Here is a 24,297-nt window from a genome sequence, read left to right as displayed (position 1 = left end):
ATAGATATAAGTGATGTCACTGTGACACTCCCAGATCCCTTCACCTCCCCAGTCATGTCCCTGTATTATTACTATAGATATAAGTGATGTCACTGTGACACTCCCAGATCCCCTCACCTCCCCAGTCATGTCCCTGTATTATTACTATAGGTATAAGTGATGTCACTGTGACACTCCCAGATCCCCTCACCTCCCCAGTCATGTCCCTGTATTATTACTATAGAGAATTATGTCACTGTGACACTCCCAGATCCCCCTCACCTCCCCAGTCATGTCCCTGTATTATTACTATAGGTATAAGTGATGTCACTGTGACACTCCCAGATCCCCTCACCTCCCCAGTCATGTCCCTGTATTATTACTATAGAGAATGATGTCACTGTGACACTCCCAGATCCCCCTCACCTCCCCAGTCATGTCCCTGTGTTATTACTATAGATATAAGTGATGTCACTGTGACACTCCCAGATCCCTTCACCTCCCCAGTCATGTCCCTGTATTATTACTATAGATATAAGTGATGTCACTGTGACACTCCCAGATCCTCTCACCTCCCCAGTCATGTCCCTGTATTATTACTATAGATATAAGTGATGTCACTGTGACACTCCCAGATCCCCTCACCTCCCCAGTCATGTCCCTGTATTATTACTATAGAGAATGATGTCACTGTGACACTCCCAGATCCCCTCACCTCCCCAGTCATGTCCCTGTGTTATTACTATAGATATAAGTGATGTCACTGTGACACCCCCAGATCCCCTCACCTCCCCAGTCATGTCCCTGTATTATTACTATAGATATAAGTGATGTCACTGTGACACTCCCAGATCCTCTCACCTCCCCAGTCAGCAGGTAGATGATCTCCAGGGTGAGATTTAGTATCCTCTCAGTTATGTGACTTTTGTCCATGTCCAACCTCAGTGATCAGCAACACGTCTCACCGTCACGTAACTTCTAGTAAAGATTCTCTAGTTCCTCACGTTTCTAAAAGTAAATATAATTATAATAAATATCAGAGTACATGTAACATATTCATTCAGGAAACACTGAGTAACTATTAAGCCCTCCTCTTTCCTGAGCCATATCACTCACTGATCACTATACACAGGTCACACTAATATCACACACCTGATACACACTGATCATTACACACAGGTCACACTAATATCACACACCTGATACACACTGATCACTATACACAGGACACACACCTCGAACACAATTATCATTATATACAGGTCACACAAATATCAGACACCTGATACACACTGATCACTATACACAGGTCACACACTGATCACTATACACAGGTCACCCTGATATCACACACCTGATACACACTAATCATCACTATACACAGGTCACACACCTGATAACCAGTAATTACTACACATAGTATAATATACACAAGTACACAACACCATATGACAAGATATTTCCCCAGGCCAGACCCCTCACAGCCCACCCACCTTTTCCTCCTCATTCCACCCTCAGGTCATTCTCCCCAGTAACCTAGGCTAAAGTCTCTGCCCCCATCATCTTACCCTACTTCTCTGCTCCCCCTCCCCATTATACACCCTCCGATAGCGCACCACATCTCCCAGCCCAGCCTCTCTCCCCCACTACTGCCCTATTCCTCTGTCTCCTAATATCTGGGCGACTTGTGTACAATCACCCATATTATTTTCTCTGCTCCCACATCTGCAATAATTACTGAGTGTCAGCAGTGTTGTACAGTCTGTGACTCCGCAGCTGTAGTGGGACCATAAGTCCCAGCATGCCATGTCATGCTGGAATACACAGTAAGGATGTACGTTACATGTGTGACAATCCTGCCGGCCATGTTTATGTAGCACAGGGGAGAGGCTGAAGAATTTATTGAAGGATAATCAGTTACTCACTGAGGATCTAGAACAGTGTTTCCTATCTCCAGTCACCAGGGATTCCTAACAGGGCATGTTTTCCATATCTCCATACTGGAGCCTTCATTACTGACTGACAATCTAAATGATCCACAGGTTAGCGATAATTATCTAACAGGTGATTCTGAGGAGACCTGGAAAACATGCACTGTCATGGATCCCTGAGGATTGCAGCTGGGAAACACTGGCACCCTACACACATGACAGTGAGAAAAAGTGCTGGGAGCAGAGGGAGCTCCATACAGGTTGGTGATAATTAGAGGAATGAAAAGAAAGCTAAGAAATCCTCAGACAGGTGAGGAGTCAGCAGGGCCTATTACAGAGGACGTCTGTGCATCTTATACATCACCCGGTGTACACTATGGTGTCTCTCTGTGTATTCTGTCACTTCCACACTAATAACCACCTACTGACGGTACTAACCGCCAGCTACAGCTGATACATCCTGTATGGGGGGGTCTGAGTGCACCGGTCACCTCCCTTTCTCTATAGTCTGCTACCCACCGAGCAGTGACTGCTCCAGCTGTATTATAGTAACACCAGGGTCTGCTCCACCTGTATTATATGTAACACCAGGGTCTGCTCCACCTGTATTATATGTAACACCAGGGTCTGCTCCACCTGTATTATATGTAACACCAGGGTCTGCTCCACCTGTATTATATGTAACACTAATAACCACCTACTGAGGGTACTGACCGCCAGCTACAGCTGATACGTTCTGTATGGGGGGGTCTGAGTGCTCCGGACACCTCCCTTTCTCTATAGTCTGTTACCCACCGAGCAGTGACTACTCCAGCTGTATTATATGTAACACCAGGGTCTACTCCAGCTGTACTATATGCAGGGTTGCATAAAAATGGGATTTTAAAAAATAAAATAAAAAAATAAATAAAAAAATCGGATTTATTTGATTTAAATAAGATTTTTGGGATTTAAATAGGATTTCTTTAAGTAAACTGTTTAATTTTAGATGTTTACACCTTGTTTTAGTAATACATGAACAATTTTTGAAGTGAGAAAAGTAACAAATTGAACACAGTAATAGAATAAATACACACTAAACAGTTGCATCAAGAAGTACAATTAGGCTGAATTTCATGGAATCAGTTGTGTGAGTCTGAGTAAAACATAAACATGTCTTTGTCCACGTCCTCACGTTTGTCCTCAACAGAAAAGGCTCTTACCATGGAACCAGATTAGCTGCTTTTTCATTTCCCAATCTGTTGCGCGTTTGGAATTGTACAAAACCGTACGTTGAAAAAATCCTTTCAATTCCTGCACTTGATGAAACTGAGGTGACCATCTGCTTCATAGGATTTACTACAGAAGTGTCTAACTGAGGTGACCATCTGCTTCATAGGATTTACTACAGAAGTGTCTAACTGAGGTGACCATCTGCTTCATAGGATTTACTACAGAAGTGTCTAACTGAGGTGACATCTGCTTCATAGGATTTACTACAGAAGTGTCTAACTGAGGTGACCATCTGCTTCATAGGATTTACTACAGAAGTGTCTAACTGAGGTGACCATCTGCTTCATAGGATTTACTACAGAAGTGTCTAACTGAGGTGACCATCTGCTTCATAGGATTTACTACAGAAGTGTCTAACTGAGGTGACCATCTGCTTCATAGGATTTACTACAGAAGTGTCTAACTGCGGTGACCATCTGCTTCATAGGATTTACTACAGAAGTGTCTAACTGCGGTGACCATCTGCTTCATAGGATTTACTACAGAAGTGTCTAACTGAGGTGACCATCTGCTTCATAGGATTTACTACAGAAGTGTCTAACTGAGGTGACCATCTGCTTCATAGGATTTACTACAGAAGTGTCTAACTGAGGTGACCATCTGCTTCATAGGATTTACTACAGAAGTGTCTAACTGAGGTGACCATCTGCTTCATAGGATTTACTACAGAAGTGTCTAACTGAGGTGACCATCTGCTTCATAGGATTTACTACAGAAGTGTCTAACTGCGGTGACCATCTGCTTCATAGGATTTACTACAGAAGTGTCTAACTGAGGTGACCATCTGCTTCATAGGATTTACTACAGAAGTGTCTAACTGAGGTGACCATCTGCTTCATAGGATTTACTACAGAAGTGTCTAACTGAGGTGACCATCTGCTTCATAGGATTTACTACAGAAGTGTCTAACTGAGGTGACCATCTGCTTCATAGGATTTACTACAGAAGTGTCTAACTGAGGTGACCATCTGCTTCATAGGATTTACTACAGAAGTGTCTAACTGAGGTGACCTTCTGCTTCATAGGATTTACTACAGAAGTGTCTAACTGAGGTGACCTTCTGCTTCATAGGATTTACTACAGAAGTGTCTAACTAAGGTGACCATCTGCTTCATAGGATTTACTACAGAAGTGTCTAACTGAGGTGACATCTGCTTCATAGGATTTACTACAGAAGTGTCTAACTGCGGTGACCATCTGCTTCAGAGGATTTACTACAGAAGTGTCTAACTAAGGTGACCATCTGCTTCAGAGGATTTACTACAGAAGTGTCTAACTGAGGTGACATCTGCTTCAGAGGATTTACTACAGAAGTGTCTAACTGAGGTGACCATCTGCTTCAGAGGATTTAGTACAGAAGTGTCTAACTGACGTGGAGCTGCGTAGGACATCCACCAGGCTAGAGGAGATACTTGGTGTCCACTTCAAACATGTATGGTGCAAATGGTTTCATGGATGCACGAAAGTTGATGATGACCGGCATAATCTGATGATTAATGGCATGAGCAAACTCTATAGCAGTCTCAAATTCAGCAGAACTAAGCTTTGTTTCCCCTGTACCGAGGATCAGATAGATGGGATTATTCTATGTATGTTACATGTGACTGCATCATGTCAGATATATTATTCCATGTGTGTTACATGTGAATGCACCATGTCAGATAAATGTGATTACTCTATGTATGTTACATGTGAATGCATCATGTCAGATATATTATTCCATATGTGTTACATGTGAATGCACCATGTCAGATAGATGGGATTATTCTATGTATGTTACATGTGAATGCACCATGTCAGATATATGGGATTATTCTATGTATGTTACATGTGAATGCATCATGTCAGATATATTATTCCATATGTGTTACATGTGAATGCACCATGTCAGATAGATGGGATTATTCTATGTATGTTACATGTGAATGCACCATGTCAGATATATGGGATTATTCTGGGTGTAGCAGGTATTACCGCCAGCCGCATGGGGGGGGTGCCTAACCCTAACTCACCCCGGGAGCCCTAAAACCTAACCACACACACTGAAACCCTCCCCCGCGGCTGTCCGCGCCCGGTGTACCTTCGTTCGGTATGCCGGACGTCGGTCTTCCGGCATCTGGTTAATGACAGGCGTCTAGTTTTCGAAGCCTGTCATTAGTATAACGCCGGGATTAGAGAGTCTGGAAGCCGTGGGTCGGCATTTAGACCGTCGGCTTCCAGACTACATCCCAATTATTCTATGTATGTTACATAAGAGTGCACCATGTCAGATATATGTGATTATTCTATGTATGTTACATAAGAGTGCACCATGTCAGATATATGTGATTATTCTATGTATGTTACATAAGAGTGCACCATGTCAGATATATGGAATTATCCTATGTATGTTACATGTGACTGCACCACGTCAGATATATGGTATAATTCTATGTATGTTACATGTGAATGCACCATGTCAGATATATGGGATTATCCTATGTATGTTACATGTGACTGCACCACGTCAGATATATGGTATAATTCTATGTATGTTACACGTGAATGCACCATGTCAGATATATGGGATTATTCTATGTATGTTACACGTGAATGGACCATGTCAGATATATGGGATTATTCTATGTATGTTACACGTGAATGCACCATGTCAGATATATGGGATTATCCTATGTATGTTACATGTGACTGCACCACGTCAGATATATGGTATAATTCTATGTATGTTACACGTGAATGCACCATGTCAGATATATGGTATAATTCTATGTATGTTACACGTGAATGCACCATGTCAGATATATGGGATTATCCTATGTATGTTACATGTGACTGCACCATGTCAGATATATGGGATTATTCTATGTATGTTACACGTGAATGGACCATGTCAGATATATGGGATTATTCTATGTATGTTACACGTGAATGGACCATGTCAGATATATGGGATTATTCTATGGGCGGAATTCAATAGTTTACGCGGTCCGGATCTCCCGTCTAAAGTGACAGGAGATCGCGGGCTGCTATTCAATTGTTGCCATTTTTCGCGCTAATCGCGCCCAAAGTCGTCGAGTTTAGCCGCGTAAAGCAGCTACCCCCGACCAAATTGCTGGGCGTGACCGCGAAAAGTGATGTTTGGACGCCCAAACAGGTCACTTTTCGCACAGTTCAGCTCTCACCCCCCTGGGGCTGCGAGCTGAAATGGAGCGCTGACAGTTGATCGCGCCCGACAGGAGCAGCAATTAAAGAGCTCCGCCGGGCGCGATGGGGGCTGGAAACAAATGAATTCTGCCCTATGTATGTTACATGTGACACCATGTCAGATATATGGGATTATTCTAAGTATGTTACATGTGACACCATGTCAGATATATGGGATTATTCTAAGGGTATGCAATCGGGAAGCCGGCAGCCTTAATACTGGCAGCCGGCTTCCCGAATGTCATATCCTGGCGAGGGTGAAATGCCGGGCGTTTAGATGTAGACGCCCGGCATTTCCCCGTTGCCGGGGGACCGGCGCCCGGCATCCCGATCGTAGTGATGCCGGGCGCCGCGAGCGGACAGCCGCGGGGGGGGGGCGGGGGGGGGTTAGTGTAAGGTTTAGGCCACCCAGGGGGGACTTAGGGTTAGGCACCCCCCAGGGAGGGTTAGGCTAGGGGGAGGGAGGGTTAGGCACCCCCCCGGGGGACTTAGGTTTAGGCAGCGGGGAAGGGGGTGGCTAGGGTTAGGCACTTAGAGGGGAGGTTAGGGTTAGGCACCCCTAAGGAGGGTTAGGGTTAGGGGGGTTAGGTTAGAGAATACTTATCTATCCACGATCGAGATTTCCAGCGCTGTCGGGCTGCCGCTGCCGGGAATCGAACTTTCATACCGATTCCATTCTAAGAGGGGTATTCAATATGAAACATAAACTTCGCTGTCGAAGTTTACGTTTCATATCGGAGATTTTACCTGGGATAAAGTATCGGGCGCGCGCCCGCTTATCCCCGTATTCAATATGAAACTAACGAAAACGGGAGCCTCCGAAGTGGGATTTGCGTAAAGTTACAAATTTTTCTTTAAAAAAATTGTAGGATCCCCCTAAAGTTGTAAAAACACTATGGATCCCCCCGTTTTAGCCTGCAAATATAAGTCGGGGATTTAAACAGCTGTGGCAGGTGCTTTTTTCCCGACATTCAAGAAGTGATGCAGAAGAGCACTTAGGTTATTTTTTTCGTTTTTTTAAGTTGTTCCATCAAATTTGGGGTACATGAAAATGGGTACTAGCATATTTTGATGTCACTAAAGTAAGTTTTTAAAACTTCTGCATTTGTGCACCTGCCGCTATAAATCTATTCTAGAATACACCTGCCGCTAATAATCTATTCTAGAATACACCTGCCGCTAATAATCTATTCTAGAATACACCTGCCGCTAATAATCTATTCTAGAATACACCTGCCGCTAATAATCTATTCTAGAATACACCTGCCGCTAATAATCTATTCTAGAATACACCTGCCGCTAATAATCTATTCTAGAATACACCTGCCGCTAATAATCTATTCTAGAATACACCTGCCGCTAATAATCTATTCTAGAATACACCTGCCGCTATAAATCTATTCTAGAATACACCTGCCGCTATAAATCTATTCTAGAATACACCTGCCGCTAATAATCTATTCTAGAATACACCTGCCGCTAATAATCTATTCTAGAATACACCTGCCGCTAATAATCTATTCTAGAATACACCTGCCGCTAATAATCTATTCTAGAATACACCTGCCGCTAATAATCTATTCTAGAATACACCTGCCGCTAATAATCTATTCTAGAATACACCTGCCGCTAATAATCTATTCTAGAATACACCTGCCGCTATAAATCTATTCTAGAATACACCTGCCGCTAATAATCTATTCTAGAATACACCTGCCGCTAATAATCTATTCTAGAATACACCTGCCGCTAATAATCTATTCTAGAATACACCTGCCGCTAATAATCTATTCTAGAAAACACCTGCCGCTAATAATCTATTCTAGAATACACCTGTCGCTATAAATCTATTCTAGAATACACCTGCCGCTAATAATCTATTCTAGAATACACCTGCCGCTAATAATCTATTCTAGAATACACCTGCCGCTATAAATCTATTCTAGAATACACCTGCCGCTATAAATCTATTCTAGAATACACCTGCAGCTAATAATCTATTCTAGAATACACCTGCCGCTAACAATCTATTCTAGAATACACCTGCCGCTAACAATCTATTCTAGAATACACCTGCCGCTAACAATCTATTCTAGAATACACCTGCCGCTAACAATCTATTCTAGAATACACCTGCCGCTAATAATCTATTCTAGAATACACCTGCCGCTAATAATCTATTCTAGAATACACCTGCCGCTAATAATCTATTCTAGAATACACCTACCGCTAATAATCTATTCTAGAATACACCTGCCGCTAATAATCTATTCTAGAATACACCTGCCGCTAATAATCTATTCTAGAATACACCTGCCGCTAATAATCTATTCTAGAATACACCTGCCGCTAATAATCTATTCTAGAATACACCTGCCGCTAATAATCTATTCTAGAATACACCTGCCGCTAATAATCTATTCTAGAATACACCTGCCGCTAATAATCTATTCTAGAATACACCTGCCGCTAATAATCTATTCTAGAATACACCTGCCGCTAATAATCTATTCTAGAATACACCTGCCGCTATAAATCTATTCTAGAATACACCTGCCGCTAATAATCTATTCTAGAATACACCTGCCGCTAATAATCTATTCTAGAATACACCTGCCGCTAATAATCTATTCTAGAATACACCTGCCGCTAATAATCTATTCTAGAATACACCTGCCGCTAATAATCTATTCTAGAATACACCTGCCGCTAATAATCTATTCTAGAATACACCTGCCGCTAATAATCTATTCTAGAATACACCTGCCGCTAATAATCTATTCTAGAATACACCTGCCACTAATAATCTATTCTAGAATACACCTGCCACTAATAATCTATTCTAGAAAACATCTGCCGCATCCTTACAGAATAGCCCTGAACCTATTTCCCTATTGTTAAACAATTTTTTTCCCATTTTTTTTTTCCACCCCAATTTTTAACTCAATTTTTTGGGGTGTCCCTATTTTTTTTTTTAAAACTTTTTTTTGACACAGTTATTTTTTAAATGTCATTCCCAGGGGTGCAGGCTATTTTTTTTAAGCCTGCACCCCTAAACCCCAATTCTGCACTTTTTTTCTACACCTATTCAATGGTGAAAAGTTATCCCCGTTTTTTATCAAAGACTTTTCGAACCTGCGAAAAGTCTTTGAAATTGAATACGGTGTAAAACTAAAACCTGCGATAATGACGTCATAGGTGCGATATTAAGGCAAAAACTGAGTTATCGCACCCATATTGAATTCCCCTATAAGTATGTTACATGTGAATGCACCAGGTCATATATGAGCACTTAGATAGGTCAGACAATAACATATTATCAGGTGATGGCCGACGCTGTATTATAAAGAGGAAATCTTCCTCCTCACACTTATTGTGAAATATATATATATGAGAAGGTAGCACTCATTGATAATAGGCAAGGGGGTGCACGGTCCTTAACAAAACATAAACCACTAACACTTCCTGAAGCAGCAAAGTGTAAAAACCAGCACTCACGTTTGGTAGGTAGAAATGTTCCTTTATTCACATAGTGATAAGCAGCAGCCCGACGTCCTTTACCGCTGTAACTGCCCCTGAGGAAAACGGACATTACAGGTGTAAATGTAAGTATATATATTCCCCATACCTCTGAGCACTGGGCCATGATGTATGTGTCTGACCATAAATGATACAGATAATCACTATATACGTCTCCCATCACACATAGCGTTCCCACTAGGCTGTTTTAGCGGGGCGCGGCGCCCTGCCTTCCTTCTGGAGGGCAAAAAGCACCCTGCCCTCCAGGAGGAGGGCAAAAAGCGCCCTGCCCTCACAGCCTGCGGGAGCCATTCTCACCCGCGGGACGCAGTGTCCCGCGGGTGGAGAAATATGCGGTGACCCGGTCACCGCCAGGGAATAGACGCTGGGCGCATGCGCCCGGCATCTATTCTCCCTGTCTGCAGGGCTTGGGGGCTGCCCGGCGTGTCCGTAAGTGCCGGGCACGCCCTCAAGAGTGACGAAAAGGGGACGCGTCTTATAGACACGCCCCCTTCTCGGTCGTGCGCGCGCGTGCATGCCCTCTCTAGCTCCGGCGCCCTGCCTCCCGCCGGAGCTAGAAGGAACACTACACACAGCTGGTCAGTGCTGAGGGGTTATTGGCCCTGGTTAGACCAGGCTTTATATATTAACTTTCTGTTACATTCTGTGTATTTGCTGAATTAGGCCCGGATTCAGAGCCGGACGCTCTGACAGAGCGCTCGCTCTGAATCAAGGCCGGGCTATTTTTGTTTTAGAACGGCCTCCTGGCCGCTCACATAGCTGTGGGTGACCACCCACAGCTATAGCGAGCGGCCAGGAAGATGGTCGCGATGGTCAAGACCATCGGGCTTGCGACAAGACCCCTGTGGTAGGGTCTCGTTGCCGCAAGCCCCAGAGAGATTTTGGCTCTAACAGAGCCGAAATCTCTCCCACAGACATCACTCATGATGTTAGTGGGGCCGCCCCCAAACGGAGGCGTTCACATAGGAACGCCTCCGTTTGGGCAGCCACTCCCCCGGCACGCCCCCTTTGGTAGCGATTGCCCGTCGCTATCCGGATGGTGCGCTCTGGGCCACCATCGACCTGGTTGCGAGCGCTTGCGACCGGGTCTGAATCAGGCCTTTATTGCACTATACAGTTAACACCTCGGTCATTTCTTACTGACACTATTACAGGTTACGCTTTATTAGTAGGGTGAGTGCCCCCAAATATAGAGAACTTCCTATTTCTTTTGATATCACCTGTATAATGATAATGCAGCACCAAAGTCTACTCCAGCTGAATATTAGTAACAAAAAGTTCTACTCCACCTGTATTATACCAACACTGCTGTCTGCTCCACTTGTATAATAATGCAACACCAGAGTCTGCTCTACCTAAATTATAGCAACACTTGGGTCTGCTCCATCTGTATAAAGAAAATGCAGCACCAGAGGCTGTTCCAGCTGTACTTTTATAACAAAAGGATCTGCTCCACCTGTATTATACCAACACTGGCGTCTGCTCTACCTGTATAATGATAATGCTACCCCAGAAGGATCTACTCCACCTGTATCATATAAACACTGAGGTCTGCTCCACCTGTATGATAATAATAAGGCACCAGATTCTGCTTCTCAAGTATGATAATAAAAAATACCATTACCTGCTGCCAGACACAACAATGGCCGATTTCTGCCTCTTCCCGCTGAGACCCGGAAACTGCAGATACACAAGAAGTAACGCCCCTATAGATAGCCACGCCCCTCCCCTCCTCCGTGTAACTATGGCTCCTGTCTGCCCCGCCCCTAATATCATAGTGACCGCCCTCCTCTCATTCCCCTCAGTGCGGTGATTGGCAGCAGCCAGTAGCCAATCAGACGGCACAAAGTAGGAAGGACGTCCTATAACTAGCAGCCACCTGCACCTGCCGCTCACATCTTCATCACTAGAGTAACAGCTGTACAGTGTAATGGTGTCCTCATGTACGGTGACCGGCGGCCATGTTCTTATAGTCTCCCAATCACAGAGCAGGGGGGGGCGGGGCCACAGGGGCTTTAGCTACCATTTTGTCATAGATATTCCTGATACAGCCGGAGCCAGGTAACGTGTCCTGTATATATTATATTATTATTATATAGGGGAGAGGGGACCGTACAGTGATATATGAGGGGGAATAACACAGCTCCCAGCACACACTGATATGTGATATTATTATTATATAGGGGAGAGGGGACTGTACAGTGATATATGAGGGGGAATAACACAGCTCCCAGCACACACTGATATGTGGTATTATTATATAGGGGAGAGTGGACTGTACAGTGATATATGAGGGGGAATAACACAGCTCCCAGCACACACTGATATGTGGTATTATTATTATTATATAGGGGAGAGGGGACTGTACAGTGATATATGAGGGGGAATAACACAGCTCCCAGCACACACTGATATGTGGCATTATTATTATATAGGGGGGAGGGGACCGTACAGTGATATATGAGGGGGAATAACACAGCTCCCAGCACACACTGATATGTGGTATTATTATTATATAGGGGGGAGGGGACTGTACAGTGATATATGAGGGGGAATAACACAGCTCCCAGCACACACTGATATGTGGCATTATTATTATATAGGGGGGAGGGGACCGTACAGTGATATATGAGGGGGAATAACACAGCTCCCAGCACACACTGATATGTGGTATTATTATTATATAGGGGAGAGGGGACCGTACAGTGATATATGAGGAGGAATAATATAGCTCCCAGCACACACTGATATGTGGTATTATTATTATATAGGGGAGAGGGGACTGTACAGTGATATATGAGAGGTAATAACACAGCTCCCAGCACACACTGATATGTGTTATTATAATTTTCTACTTCAGGGTCCATAGGGTATCCACAGGATACCTTGGGGTATAGGTGTGACGTCAGTCGCAGGGCACCAAAGAGTTAAGCTTTCAGCCTCCCAGGATGCACTAGGTCCCCCTCCTATACCCCGCCCCCGGGCCAAGGCACCTCAGTTTAGTTTGGTGCCCGGCCGGCGTCGGGTGCACCTGTCGGAGTGGGGGCTAGAAGAGCCCCTGAAGCTTTCTTCAGTGCAGCTGTGGCTGCACATCTGGATGTACAGCATGGACAGTCAGTCCTGACGTCCATGCTGTCTTCCCTACACCCCCGCCGCTACCAGAACGCCGGTACCGATCCGGGGATGCTGGTGAGCATCTGGGGTCACAGCTAGCGGTGACCCCAGATGTTCCGGACCATGGCCGGATCCAAGGGGGACAAAGATAAGCAGCGGGGTCCCGCGGTGGGTCCCCGCTGGTCACATGGTCCTAAGTCCCCAGGCAGGGGGCTCTCAGGGGACTGGCTGCAGCGTGGAGCCAGGTACTGAACCTGCGCTTTCCACTACCCCCTGGGACAGCGGACCGCAGCAGAGCGGTAGCGCTGCGGCGTCCCAGGGGTTAAATGCATGCCAGGGGAGCGCGCCTTCCCTGTCTCACAGCCGGCGCCTCCCCCGCTGCACACAGCCCTCTCTGCACTGTGCTGACTGGTCCTGTGTCAGCGCTCCTCCCCCAGGCCAGCTTCTCTCTGCTCCTCGGCGGCCATCTTCTCTGCAACGCATGGTGAACGCTGCTGGAAGCCTGGAAGGAAGCATCGTGGTCTGGGTCCCCCAGCATACCTCTCCTCCGCTGTGGCTCAGGTCTGTGTATGCAGCGCTGTGTCCTACCAGGCCCTGTGTCTGTGTAGTTGAGTGATCAGCGCTGTTAGTGCAGGAATTGTTATTTCTCTGCATTGTATGTGACTGTGCTAGCGCTGCTGCCTGTAACTTTATCTTCTCAAAACTGTCAGCTTTATTACTGCCCCTGTTCTTTCTGCTAAAGCCCTTGCAGTGCGGTGCTGCAGGATGGTCTCTCGCCTATTTAATACTTAATTGGTGAGAGAGGTCACATACGTGGTGCCATCATGTCTGAAAGTGATTTTCCCCTCCGGCTACAGTGTACAACGTGCAAAGTACCGTTAGCGGAGGGGGAGGGTAGCGCGGAGGGCCTTTGCCGACAGTGTTTGTCCATGGCGCGGCCTATTACGGTTACAGCACTGGTACAGGAGCCGCCCTGGGCTTGTTTCGCTCAGGCGTTAACAGCTTTAGTGGGCCAGTTAGCTCCGCAGCCCGCGTTTACTCCGATGGGTTTGTCCCAGCAGTCTGTGGTGTCGTCACCCATGCAGGGGTTCCCACGACAATTGGTGGTACCCCACAGTCTCCCTATTTCCCCGCTCCCGGGTTCTCAGGAGCCAGCGTGGGTTAACTCCCTGACGAGTGCTGTACAGCACTTGTCGGATGTGTTGCAAGGGGAGTCTGTGATGCGGCCTCATAAAAGGCCGGTGGCGTCTCTGTCCGCTCCTTATGAGGATGACGAAGGGACGTCTGATGATGGGGAGATTCTGGATCCTTACGATCAGGAAACTCTCCATACTAAGGACGCTGATGCTAAGTCCAAAGTATATATTCCTGGACTTATTCGGGCGGTCCGCACAGCCTTGGTGATTGAGGACGAAGTTCCCCCAGCGGCTCAATCTAAGTATGCCTTTTCAAAGATGTGAAGGGCGATGCCACAGTCTTTCCTCTTTCGGGTCAGTTGGTGGACCATTTAGAGGAGGCGTGGAAACAACCTGGCAAAAGATACCAGCCGCAGAGATGCCTGGCGGTGGCTTATCCGATAATTATTTTGCTAAGTGGGAATCCCCTCCACAGGTGGATTCTCACGTGACCCGTCTTGTCCGTAGTGCCACATTGCCGATGCCATCCATGTCCTCCCTTAAGGATGCTACGGACCGCAAGGTAGAAATCTGCCTGAAGTCCGCTTATTCCCTTGCAGGGGGGGCAGCACGGCCGGCTATGGCCATTTGCTGGGTTGCCAGAGCGATGGAGCGCTGGGCGGATTCATTAGAGGCTTCTTTTGAATCCGACTGTCCGGCCGAACAGGCGGAGTTGATTGGCAATCTCCGTGATTCGGCCACCTACATCAACGAGGCGGCTCTAGACATTAGTACTCTGGTGTCTAGAATTTCTTCAGCAGCGGTAGCTGCTCGTCGCACCTTGTGGCTGCGATCCTGGAAGGCGGACGCAGATTCCAAGAAAGGTCTGGAAGCGTTGCCGTTTACCGGAGAAGTTCTCTTCGGTCCGGATCTGGATAAGATTGTGGCCACGCTGGCGGCAGCCAAATCTGCTTGTCTCCCGTCGGCCGCTGCTCCTTCTGGTTCTGGACCATCGTCCTTTCGGTCATCTAGGGCCCAGGGCAGGCCCAAACCACAGTCGTTTCCTCGACAGGCTGGCCCTAAGAAATCGGTCAAGCCCCGGAAACAGGCATGGAGTACCAGACGTCCGGCCCCCAAGCCAGATGACAAGCCTGCGGCCTGACGGTCCGGGCCTCCCTTTGGGGGATCCCAGGGTGGGAGGCCGCCTGCTGCAGTTCTCCCGGTGTTGGTCGTTCACTACGACAGACACTTGGGTTCTGGAGGTGGTCTCCCACGGGTACGCCCTCTCCTTCCGGCACAGACCCCCGGCTCGATTCTTCACCACGGGTCTACCATCAGACCGGAACAAGGCTACGGAGCTGCGGAAGGTATTGCACACTATGCTCCAGGCTGGAGTTATAGTGCCTGTTCCATTCTCCCAGAGGGGCCAGGGTTTCTATTCAAATCTATTTTTGGTACAGAAACCCAATGGGTCATATCGTCCGATTCTCAACCTCAAAGCACTCAACAAGTCTTTGCGGGTCCCGAAGTTTCGGATGGAGACCCTATGGTCCATCATTCTGGCGCTGGAACATGGGGACTACATGGTGTCATTGGACATACAGGACGCTTACCTGCATGTCCCTATTCTTTTGCGCCATCAAGAGTTCCTTCGGTTTGCAATCCGCAGCGACCACTTCCAGTTTCGGGCGTTACCTTTTGGCCTGGCGACAGCACCACGTGTTTTCACCAAGGTGATGGCGGTCATGGCGGCTTCTCTGCGGCTGCAAGGAGTCCGCATGTTGCCGTACTTGGACGACCTGTTATTGGTGGCAGGATCTCCAGAGCTCCTGTTACACCACTTGGACCTGACCATTGCACTGCTGCAACGGCACGGCTGGCTAATCAACTGGCAGAAGTCCACTCTAATCCCGTCTCGGAGGATTCTGCATCTTGGAGCCTTATTGGACTCGGGACAGCAAAGGATCTTCGTGACGGAGGACAAGATCTCTGCTTTACAGTCAAGGGTGCGCAGTTGTCTGCACAGCCGCCGGGTGTCCTTACACTCGGCGATGAGGTTACTGGGCTCCATGGTGTCGGTGTTCGACATGGTGGAATACGCCCAGTTTCACTCCAGACCTCTGCAGCACCTGATCCTGTCCAAGTGGAACGGGCTGCCTCAGTCTCTGAAGTTCCAGATGATTGTGCTCACCCCGGAGGTTCGCCTGTCCCTTGCATGGTGGTTAAAGACGACCCACCTCAACAAGGGACGTCCGTTCTGGGTTCCAAATTGGGTCCTGTTGACAACGGACGCCAGTCTTCGGGGCTGGGGAGCAGTTTCGGGTCCACACTTGTTCCAGGGCAGGTGGACGCCGACAGAAGCGGAGCTTCCAATAAATATCTTGGAACTCCGTGCGGTCTTCAATGCTCTCCTGCAGGCACAGCGGTTTCTCCAGGGTCACCCGGTGCAGGTCCAGTCGGACAACGCTACCACCGTGGCCTACATAAACAGGCAAGGAGGAACTCGCAGTCGGGCGGCTCTCGTAGAGGTCTCTCGGATCCTGGTTTGGGCGGAGCGCAATCTTCCGGCCATATCAGCGGTCTTCATCCCGGGAGTGCTAAATTGGGAGGCGGACTTTCTAAGTCGCCAGGACGTTCATCCAGGGGAATGGTCCCTGCACCCGGACGTTTTTCAACTACTGGTGGACAGGTGGGGTCTTCCAGAAATCGACCTCATGGCGTCTCGGCACAACAACAAGTTGCCGGTGTACGGGTCTCGCACAAGAGACGAAGGGGCGTCTCTGGTGGATGCTCTGTCCGTCCGGTGGACGTTTCGGTTCGCATACCTGTTCCCTCCGGTCTCCCTTCTTCCACGGGTAATCCGGAAATTCAAACAGGAAGGAGGGACGCTCCTGTTGATAGCTCCCGCGTGGCCCAGACGGCACTGGTTCTCAGACCTTCAGGGTCTGTCCGTGGACAGTCCTCTGCGGTTGCTGCTACGACCGGACCTTCTGTCTCAGGGTCCTTGCCTTCACCCGGACCTGACTCGGCTGTCTTTGACGGCGTGGCTGTTGAGATGGCCATGCTGAGGTCCCGGGGGTTTTCCAGCTCTGTGGTGCGTACCATGTTACGAGCTCGGAAACCGTCTTCCGTGAGGATATACCATCGCGTGTGGCATACGTTCTTCCAGTGGTGTCGACCAAGAGGTTATGCACCGCGGGAGTTTCGTCTGTCTCGGATTCTCGCCTTCCTGCAAGCGGGACTAGATCATGGGCTTCGCCTTGCTTCTTTGAAGGTACAGGTTTCGGCCCTATCTGTCTGGTTTCACCGTAGGATTGCTACAATCCCGGATGTGCGCACCTTTATGCAAGGTGTTCTCCGTATTCAGCCGCCCTTTGTTCCACCTGTGGCGCCTTGGGATTTGGCTGTGGTCCTGAGGGCTCTCCAAGGACCGCCGTTTGAACCACTGGGCTCAGTGGATATTAAATGGCTAACAGCTAAGACTGTTTTCCTTCTGGCCATTGCTTCGGCCAGACGTGTTTCTGAGTTAGGGGCTCTTTCTTGTAGACCCCCTTTCTTGGTTTTTCATGGGAACAGGGCAGTGCTCCGCACTCGGCCCGAGTTTCTTTCCAAAGTTGTTTCCCAGTTTCATGTTAACGAAGAAATAGTTGTTCCGGCCTTTAACTCACCGGGTCTTTCCGTGGGTGAGGCCTCTTTGGATGTTGTGCGGGCCTTAAGGACTTATGTTGACCGCACTTCTTCGTTTAGGAAGTCGGACGCTTTGTTTGTCCTCTATGGCTTCCGTAAAAAGGGTTGGCCTGCTTCAAAGCAAACTTTGGCAGCCTGGATCCGTATGGCTATTTCTGAAGCTTATCTTCATGAAGGCCTACCGGTCCCTCCTTCTCTGAAGGCTCATTCCACTAGGTCTGTGGGTCCTTCGTGGGCAGCTCGACGTGGTGCCTCGGCAGTTCAGATCTGCAAGGCTGCTTTGTGGTCTTCTGTCCATACCTTCGTGAGGTATTACAGGTTTGACACCTTCGCCTCTCAGGATGCTTCCTTCGGGCGGCGGATTCTCCTTTCTGCACAGGAGCGTCCCCACCCTTAAAGGATACTGCTTTGGGACATCCCCAAGGTATCCTGTGGATACCCTATGGATCCTGAAGTAGAAAATATGAGATATGGTAAGAACTTACCCTTGTTATCTCTATTTCTACGAAGTCCATAGGGTTCCACAGGACTCCCGCCCTGTCGCACCTGTGCTGCAGATGGGCTTTGCTCTGGTCACCGGTTTTCCGTCTCCCTCTGGTGAGAATGTGATTCTTGTATGTGTCCAGATCTTTGTTCTCTCTCTTCCTTCTCCTCCTCCGGCCTATGGCTTGGTAACTAACTGAGGTGCCTTGGCCCGGGGGCGGGGTATAGGAGGGGGACCTGGTGCATCCTGGGAGGCTGAAAGCTTAACTCTTTGGTGCCCTGCGACTGACGTCACACCTATACCCCAAGGTATCCTGTGGAACCCTATGGACTTCGTAGAAATAGAGATAACAAGGGTAAGTTCTTACCATATCATATTATTATTATATAGGGGAGAGGGGACCGTACAGTGATATATGAGAAGTAATAACACAGCTCCCAGCACACACTGATATGTGGTATTATTTAGGGGAGAGGGGACCATACAGTGATATTTGAGGGGGAATAACACAGCTCCTGGCACACACTATGTGGTATTATTATTATATAGGAGAGAGGGGACTGTACAGTGATACATGAGGGGGAAAAACACAGCTCCCAGCACACGCTATGTGGTATTATTATTATATAGGAGAGAGGGGACTGTACAGTGATATATGAGGGGGAATAACACAGCTCCCAGCACACACTGGGCCTGATTCAGAGCCGGACGCTCTGACCAGAGCGCTCGCTCTGAATCAGTGCCCTCCTACCTAAAAATGGAGCGGCCTCTCGGACGCTCGCATAGCTGTGGGTTACCACCCACAGCTATATCGAGCGTCCATGATGATGGTCGCGATCGTCAAGACCATCGCGACCATCGGGCTTGCGACGAGACCCTGTGGTAGGGTCTCGCTGCCGGAAGCCCTGGAGTGATTTTGGCTCTATCAGAGCCAAAATCACTCCCACTGACATCACTAGTGATGTCAGTGGGGCCGGACCCAGACGGTAGGCGTTCCCATGGGAACGCCTCCGTCTGGCAGCCACGCCCCCGTCACGCCCACCAAAGGGGGCGTGCTGTCACTCACCATCGACAGCACGCCCCCTTTGGTGTGAGACCCCGAGCGACGGATTCCCCGTCGCTCGTCGGGTCTCGCGCATGCGCACGACGGAGCTCCCTCCGTCGTGCGCATGCCCACTACGGCACCATCGACCCGTTTGCGAGCGGAAAGCGCTCGCGAGCGGGTTAGAATCAGGCCCACTATGTGGTATTATTAGTATATATGGGGGAGGGGACTGTATAGTGATATATGAGGGGGAATAACACAGCTCCCAGCACACACTGATATGTGGTATTATTATTATATAGGGGAGAGGGGACCATACAGTGATATATGAGGGGGAATAACAGCTTCCAGCACTCACTGATATGTGGTATTATTAGTGTTCATTCTAGGTCCGGCAAGAGGTATGTCACTCAAGCGCTCGCCTGCAAAGGGGGCATGATGCGCCCCCTGTTCATCACTCTTGGGGACTTGCCCAGCTAGGCTCTCCCTTCTCTGTGAATATTCACCAGCGGTGAGCGCTGCACCGCAATTTTTCCCTCCCGAGGGTCACTGCAGTCTGCAGTTGGGGACACCACCCAGCATGTTGTTTTAGCGGTTTGCCAACAGGGCACCGCCAAAGGGGCAGGGTGCATTCTGCCCTTTGAAATTGGCCCACTAAAACAGCCTAGTCAGAACGCTATATTATTAATATTTAGAGGATAAGGGACTGCAGTGATATATAATGGGGATTAAATCAGCTGTTACGACAGACTGATATGTTGTAATAATATAAAGAGCTGTGGGAACTGTTTAGTGATACTTCAGCATGGAAAAATAGATCTCACCACACACTTATATGTGGTAGAATTATTATATAAGGGAGAAAGGACATGACAGAACAGTTTTTTAACTGAAGCGCGAAAAATGCAACCTTGCTGTGTCAAACGGCAGAAAGTAATGGCATCTTACTGTACAGAGGGAGTGGCCTGTGGTGTCCTACACTATATAGGTGGAGCTGCCGGTGGTGTCCTACTATACAGGGGGAGTGGCCTGTGGTGTCCTATACAGTGGTAGCAGCCTGCATTGTCCTATTGCACAGGGGGATCGGCATGTTTTGTCCAACACTATGCAGGGGGAGCGGCCTGTGATGTCCTACTATACTGGAAGAGCGGCCTATTGTGTCCTACTGTGGTGCCTTATACAGGGGGAGCAGTCTGTAGTGTCCTACTATATAGGGGGAGCATCCAGTGGTATCCTACTATACAGGGGAAGCGGCCTGTTGCACTCTACTATACAGGGGAAGCAACATGTATTGTCCTACCATACAGGGGGAGCAACCTGTGGTGCCTTCATATAGAGGGGGATTAGCTTGTTGCACTCTACTATACAGGGGGGGTGGCCTGTGGTGTCCTACTTTACAGGGAAGTGGCCTGTGTTGCCCTACTATACTGGTCGAGTGGCCTGTGGTGTCCTACTATACACTGGGAGCCTACGGTGTCCTACTTTACAGGTGGAGTGGACTGCGGTGTCAGTGTGTCCTGCTATACAGGAGGAGCAGCCTTCGGTGTCCTATTATACAGGGAGAGCGGCCTGTGGTGTCCTTATATACCAGGGGAGTGACCTGTAGTATCCTACTATACAGGGGGAGCAGCCTGTGGTGTCCTACTATACATGAGAAGCCGCCTGTGTTGCCCTACTATACTGAACGAGTGGCCTGTGGTGTCCTACTATACAGTGGGAGCAGCCTGCGGTATCCTACTATACAGGGAGAGCAGCCTGTGGTGCTTATTATGGCCTGTTTCGCTTTACTATTCAGGGGGAACATCCTATGTTGTTCTATACAGGAGGAGTGGCCTGAGGTGCCTTATACAGGGGGAGCAGCCTGTGGTGTCCTATTATACAAGGGAGTGGCCTGTTGAGCTCTAATAAACAGTGGTAGTGGCCTATGATGTCCTACTATACAGTAAGAGCAGCCTGTTTCTACCCTTATGTAAAGGGAGCAGCCTGCAGTGTCCTATATACAGGGAGAACAGGCTGCAGTGTTCTACACTATACAGGGGGTGTGGCCTGTAGTGTCCTACTATACAAGGTTATCGGCGTGTGGTGTCCTCGTTTATAGGGTTTTCTGTCTATTGCATCCTACTATATAGGGGGTGCAGCCCCTTGTATCCTACTATACAGGGGGAGCATCATGTGGTGTCCTACTATACAGGGAGAGCATCCTGTTGTGTCCTGTTATTTTTATTATACATGGGGAGCAGCCTGTTGTGTCCTGTTACTAATATTATACAGGGGTAGCAGCCTCTTGTGTCCTGTTATATCAGCAGCTGTAGAGTAATAATAACAGTAATGAGTGGTGTGGGAATAACACATAATGGGTATAACATGTATGTACTGTATATACCAGATGATACATAACAGGAGCTGGGGAAGGATGTGTGAGAAGGATACAGACAGGCCATGTAACAAAGGGCTGCACTCCCTGACCTGAGACTGTCTGTCAGGGCCTCTTGTTACCCTGAGCAATAGAGACTCTCAGAGACAGCCAGTGGCTGTGACAGTCCCCAGATCCTCAGAGTGTCACTGATTATCTCCCAGGACATGTCTCACCCCACCCTACGCTGCACACACTCGGCCGGCAGGCTGGTCACACATGTAACATACATCTGAGGTGCGGTCATTTGTCATTTCATCATTTGTGCAGAGTGACTGATGGGATTCTGTATTGCTTAACCCTTTGTTTGTCCCCTGGGCTGCCTGCTGTCCTATCCCTGTGTTATTAACCTCTTCTGTTCCCCTCCCCTGTGTTACTGCTACCTCTGTAGAGCTGTTACACCCCCTGTTGTGTGCTCTGTATTCCTACGTTACTTCCCCTCTCCCCATATCTGCACACCTTCTGCTCTCCTGTGTACTCTCCCCTCACACCCCTGTTATCTGTATGACCTCAGTATAGTCTCAGATTCTCTCAGTTTCTGGAATAAATGTAAAACAAAAGTGAAAAGTCCCCAAATCCCTAATTCATGTGTCTGTAAAAGATTCACGTGGAGCAAATTGCACCAAATCTGTGTCTGGGAGGAATAAGACCCCCGGCCAGGAGAGGAGCATTGGTGTAACCTTATACAGTACAGCGTTGTGTGACGGCCTCTGAGGACCCTTATGGGGCTGGGTCACAGGAACCTCTGACGGACTCTAACCAGGGCTCTATGGCTGGGGGGAAAGGGGAGACTTACTGGTCACTCAGTGTAACATGTCTGACAGTTTTACATGTGTTCTCTGTGATATTTATTCTATTTATTCCTAGATAGTCCTGCTGTGAGGAACCAGAGTCTTTATTACACATCACACATTCTATATTCTCACTGATTAATTGAGGATAGACAAGGACATGAGTCACAGGACTGAGAGGATCTTACATCTCACCCTGGAGATCATCTACCTGCTGACTGGGGAGGTGAGAGGGCCTGGGGGTGTCACAGTGACATCACTTATATCTATAGTAATAATACAGGGACATGACTGGGGAGGTGAGAGGGCCTGGGGGTGTCACAGTGACATCACTTATATCTATAGTAATAATACAGGGACATCACTAGGTAGGTGAGGGGATCTGGGAGTGTCACAGTGACATCACTTATGTCTATAATAATAATACAGGGACATGACTGGGGAGGTGAGGGGATCTGATAGTGTCACAGTGACATCACTTACATCTATAGTAATAATACAGGGACACGACTAGGGAGGTGAGGGGATCTGGGAGTGTCACAGTGACATCACATATATATAGTAATAATACAGGGATATGACTGGTGCGGTGAGAGTGTATGTAGTGATGTTTGGTGTCTTCCCCAATTCACAGGATTACACAGTAGTGAAGAAGACATCCGGTGAGTGTGAGACACCCAGCAGCCATCCTCGTGTGTCGGGAGGACTGAGCAGGACCCAGAGCCTCATCACGGTGACTCCACCTCAGTCACTGATATATGAGATCTACAATGAACAGAAGATCATGGATCTCACCAACAAGATCATTCAGCTGCTGACTGGAGAGGTGACTGCTGGGAATGGGACATTATACAGTAACACCAGGGGATGTGTCTGGGTGATGACTGGTTGAGTTGACTTCTGGGAATGGGACATTATACAGTAACACCAGGGGATGTGTCTGGGTGATGACTGGAGAGGTGACTGCTGGGAATGGGACATTATACAGTAACATCAGGGGATGTGTCTGGGTGATGACTGTATCATTGTTTGTGTCATGTTCCTACAAGTTGTCAGGATGTCACTGACTATGTCTCAATGCAGGAGGAGGAATATATAGAGGAACATGGGTCTGTTCAAGGACGTAATGAAAGAGAATCACAGGCCCCTCACATCACTGGGTAAGAGGAGACTGTAATTTATTGTACAGGGGAGAGCAGGTATGGGGGCCCCCTCTATACACTCATCACCTGATAATCACATATATACAATGTACGCAGTCACTGTGTGTCTCCTACAGATGGACCCAGTAACAGAAATACCCCAGAGATATGTCCCCGTCCTCTTTATTCACAGGATTATACAGAGGAGAATCACAGGACCCCACAGGAGCATCAGGTAGATGGGATTTAGGGTCTCACCAATATACCAAAGTCAATGTCACTATATGATCTGTTGCTGTTTGTCTCTCATACATTGATATTCTACATTTTATTCTCAATTAAATCAAACATTAAAAAAACATTTTGGTTAGGGTACAGCTCAGACTAATGAGCTAGAAGATACAGAGGGAGAAGAAGAGATGTATGTGACTGATATGAAGGCAGAAGATACAGAGGGAGAAGAAGAGACGTATGTGACTGATATCAAGATAGAAGATACAGAGGGGGAAGAAGAGACGTATGTGACTGATATGAAGGCTGAAGATACAGAGGGAGAAGAAGAGACGTATGTGACTGATTT

The 24,297-nt window shown here is 47.9% G+C and overlaps 2 protein-coding genes and 1 pseudogene across 4 annotated transcripts in view; 2 read left to right on the top strand and 1 right to left on the bottom strand.

Moving 5' to 3' along the window:
- The window catches only part of LOC148431368 (uncharacterized), a 30,543-nt gene extending 18,920 nt beyond the window's left edge, over window positions 1-11,623 (bottom strand). For all 3 annotated transcript variants that reach the window (XR_015877189.1, XM_088466055.1, XM_088466056.1), the window contains exons 1-3: window positions 11,551-11,623; window positions 9,885-9,961; window positions 841-987 (exon numbers count right to left, since the gene is read on the bottom strand). Coding sequence is in view for 2 of the 3 variants with exons in the window: in XM_088466055.1 (XP_088322181.1) it covers window positions 841-912 (72 nt within the window). In the remaining variant the exon portion in view is untranslated. The remainder of the gene's footprint in view (window positions 1-840; window positions 988-9,884; window positions 9,962-11,550) is intronic.
- LOC148431366 (uncharacterized) overlaps window positions 1-24,297 on the top strand; it is a 66,401-nt pseudogene that overhangs the window by 35,427 nt on the left and 6,677 nt on the right.
- LOC148431367 (oocyte zinc finger protein XlCOF29-like) lies at window positions 11,922-23,947 on the top strand. The gene is made up of 5 exons (XM_088466061.1): window positions 11,922-11,987; window positions 22,652-22,801; window positions 23,210-23,401; window positions 23,659-23,735; window positions 23,855-23,947. Exons 2-5 carry the CDS (start codon window positions 22,736-22,738, stop codon window positions 23,865-23,867), a joined length of 348 nt encoding a protein of 115 aa, XP_088322187.1. The 5' UTR covers window positions 11,922-11,987; window positions 22,652-22,735; the 3' UTR covers window positions 23,868-23,947.

The sequence above is a fragment of the Taudactylus pleione genome, unplaced genomic scaffold (genome assembly GCF_031769625.1).
Source record: "Taudactylus pleione unplaced genomic scaffold, aTauple2 ptg002371l, whole genome shotgun sequence".
NCBI classification, from domain to species: Eukaryota; Metazoa; Chordata; class Amphibia; order Anura; family Myobatrachidae; genus Taudactylus; species Taudactylus pleione.
Note: the sequence above shows the minus strand (reverse complement) of the source record. Positions and strands in the feature narration are given on the sequence as shown.